This window comes from Polistes canadensis, unplaced genomic scaffold (genome assembly GCF_001313835.1).
Source record: "Polistes canadensis isolate GaletaPanama2010 unplaced genomic scaffold, ASM131383v1 scaffold_81, whole genome shotgun sequence".
NCBI classification, from domain to species: domain Eukaryota; kingdom Metazoa; phylum Arthropoda; class Insecta; order Hymenoptera; family Vespidae; genus Polistes; species Polistes canadensis.
The window spans coordinates 327,512-331,296 of NW_014569628.1; the positions used below are offsets into that span (position 1 = coordinate 327,512).

The window sequence follows — 3,785 nt, forward strand, 5'->3', positions numbered from 1 at the left end:
AATTTCTATAGTTTATGTCTATAAAATAATAATTAATAATTAATAATAATAATAATAATATAATACAAGAATAGAGAAAGTAATAATTCATTCATGCGTTTACTTTAAACAATATAAGCCTTTGTTTCTATAAAATATTTTAGTCAATCATCATTATTACATAATCGTATTTAAGAATTAATAAAATAAGATTTATTAAAGCCAAGGAACAATAATTCATTAATTAATGTGTAGGTTAAATGAAAATATTGTATTTAAAAACAAAAAAAAAGATAAACGTACTACAATAAAGTATCGTTTTTGCTTTTAACATTTAATTAATATATTTGAATAGATATTATTGTAAATTATTTTACTAGCGTTAAAACGAATCAAAAGTGGACTTGTATTTTTGAAATAGAAAATATTAAATAAAAATAATGAATTATTATAATATGCAAAGTTAAACGAAATATCATTTGTGAGATTTTAGAATTTATAAATGAAATATTAAATCAAAAATTATATACAAGTGTATATTGTAAGATAATTTTCTTAAAGCAAGAAACGTTTCTCTCTTACTTTTCCTTCCTTTCGTTTATTTAAACATTAAAACGAGTAAACGTAGAGAGAAACGATAGAAATAGAGATAAAGAGAAAATCTTTGAAGTATTACATATTCAAGGAACAATCGTCTTTTGGTTGTACCACGAATCCTTCTTGTTAATTTAAATCACGTGAATTAAATTAAGAATCGAATGAAAATCATTGTAAGAAACTTTTGGAATTAGTCAACGAGTAACCACACCGCACACTATTTGCGGTTTTCGTCTTAATCAGATTTGATTGTTAAGGTAAACGTTCGTGGAAAAATTTGCATAACTATGACGTATTATATTAACGGTATGATGATATCATCAAAAGCGTAGGTTTTATTTTTCCATTCTTACCAACCATCATCCCCTTTTCTTTTCATTTCCTTTGGAAAAGGTCATTTGTGCATAAAAATATTTATACGTGTCTATACTTAAAACATCGTACAACAATCTTTATACTTAAAAGAAAAGGTCACCATACTAAGAAAAAGCACATTTGAATTATTAACTGATCAAACAATTGTCTACGAGTTCTCGTAACTGTGGAAACGGTTAACATCGATTGACAGCAATTACGTTGTTTAGAAAATAAAACAAAAAAAAATATATATATATTTTTTTTACATCGTTCCAAGTCATTGACACATTCGACACAATGCGTATGGATTTTCATAGTGTACAGAAAGATTCATTTATTCATGAGTAAACGTGCATAAATAAGTTGAGAAACGTATTTGGTCCGCAGAGAGTGTACTAGTAGTACAAGTCAATAATTCAGACAAATAATTAAAATCATGAATATGTACTACTGTACGAAAAATGAGAACGATATAAAACATTTCGTTATTCGCATTTTTCCTATTTATCCTATTTTTTTCTCTCTCTCTTTCTTACTTTTTCTCTCTTTCTTTTCCTTTTTTCTCTTTTTTATGTTTAACGAGAAAATGAGTAATTGTGAATCTTACATTTTGCTACGTTTCCATTACGCTTGGAAAAATTTCGCCTAGAAAAAATTTCCCTTCGAAGTATCTATATTTTACAAATATATTATTCTTCGAATATAACTTGATTTATTCGTTATTAATAATTTTGTTATAATCGATGTGATAAAAGTTTAATCAAATGAAATAGTAGTAATGTTTTATTCAATATAAATAATATTCGGTGACGATTATTAGAAAAATAATTATACTTTAATCGAATAATTGTATTTACAAATATGTAAATGAAAGTTTTCTTTTTTATACTATAATTCAGTATACTTAAATTAATTAATACAAAATTATTAGCGACATTAACGGATCTTCATTTAATGATACTTTTAATATATAAAAAAAACCACTTACGTGTTTTTTTAAATTAATATATCCGATATGATCAAATTAAATTTCATTTATATTTCATCCATCTAACCCCGATATTTTCCTTGTTTTTTTTTTTTTCTTTTTACAAAAGAATTCAAAAAGTAACGAAACAAAGTAAATGAAAATATTATATAATAAATGAAAGTATTCGTTGTAAAATACTTACGATTGGTGATCTACTTCTTTGTGTAGGCAAATCAACTATAGTTTTCGGTATCCTACGTGTCGTGTATCGTACGTCTTCCGATTTTAATGGCGAGGGTGTTGGGGTGGGAACACTGAACACGTTGCCCAAGACACACCCTATAGGGAATAGAAAGAGAAATTTCATTAAGCAAAATGTAGGAAGACAGGTAGGAGGCAAAACTAGAAGGTAGAGGTGAACGTAAAAGGGGTTGGGGCGGGGGAAGGGGCAAGAAGCGGAAAAGGGGTAAAAGAGAAGGGGGAGGGGGAGAGGACACGCGAGAATGAATTTGCGCGTGACGTTGGATCATTTTCGATTTAGGAAGCATTTCAATTAAACCACGTTTCCGTGCTACGTTCCGCCGAAGATAGAAACGTATGTATCTATATTTTTTTTTTCTTTCTTTTTTTTTTTTAAATGTTTAAGAATGAATATGAAAAACAAAAGAAAAATAGTAGAATATATTGAGAATAATGAATCGAAGTATTCATTAATAATATAATCGTATATATATATTACGTTATTAATTGTAATAATGTTTCTTCGCCGTTAAATAAATAAAAAAAAAAATGGAACAGGTGTACAAAGGTAAGAATAATAAATGAAAGTATATTATACTTCATGATAATTTAATTGTTACACACAAGACGAGTATATTAAATATATTAAAATATATATATAATGGTAAATAAAAAATAAAAAAATTGTGAACAATAATCCAAAAAGAGTACATTTAGGTAAAGAAAAAATAATACTTTCTAAGGGATTTCTATGATTGATAACATCTTCATATTCTTTTTTTTTTTTTTTTGAATGAACGAATGAACGAAAAAAAAGGGAGAGAGAGAGAGAAGACGATTTTGGGAATAATTCAATAAGATATTGTCAAATCCGTAGATATAGAAAATAAAAGGAAACGAAAAAAGGATATATAGAAAAGATAGATAGATAAAAAAATAATGGAAAGAGATGAGAAAACTCACACAATAGGCAGAGTCCTTTGAAGGATTCGCTTCGGTGCGCCATGACGACGGTACTTTTCTTTCGGATTATTCTTCGTTTCCACGAGATTTTTATCCTACAATTCGTAGTTCGTTGAAGATAAGGAAGACGGAGTAGTAGTAGTATAGTAGTAATAGTAGTAGGAGAAAAGAAAAATAGAAAGAGGGAAAGGAATAGAAAATAAAGTAGTAGTAGATGGAATGGAAAAAGAATGGGAAGAAAAATTAAAAGGAAAAAAAAGAAATAATTGAAAACTTTTTAACAAACACGTATAACTAAATCGACGAGATAAAAATATAAGGATAAATAGAAAAGAAGACCGATTGAAATGATTGAAAATAAAATGATAGAAGTGACAGACTGACAGACAGACAGACAGAATAAGAATCACACACAAAGACAAATGGAAGAGGAGATAATAATGTGACGGATAGATTTAAAATACTTATGTTGGTTTAAATAAATCGATATATATATATATATATGTTAGATATACAGATAATTATGATAATAATGAAATGAATTGTAATATAAAAGGTGTTATAGAGAAAAAATGAAAAAATATTATGTCCCCCTTCGTAACTTCGCGAATCGTAGGATTCGCGATACGATTAAACCGTGTCGACGTTCGCGAAGCTTTTGAAGGAAAACGAACGAGTA

General features: G+C 27.4%; 1 protein-coding gene across 1 annotated transcript in view; it reads right to left on the bottom strand.

Annotated features, from left to right (window-relative positions):
- The window catches only part of LOC106786750, a 10,209-nt gene extending 6,424 nt beyond the window's left edge, over positions 1–3,785 (bottom strand). Inside the window, exons 1-2 of the mRNA XM_014748478.1 lie at positions 3,107–3,785; positions 2,106–2,242 (exon numbers count right to left, since the gene is read on the bottom strand). Coding sequence (XP_014603964.1) covers positions 2,106–2,242; positions 3,107–3,149 — 180 coding nt within the window. The 5' untranslated portion in view covers positions 3,150–3,785. The remainder of the gene's footprint in view (positions 1–2,105; positions 2,243–3,106) is intronic.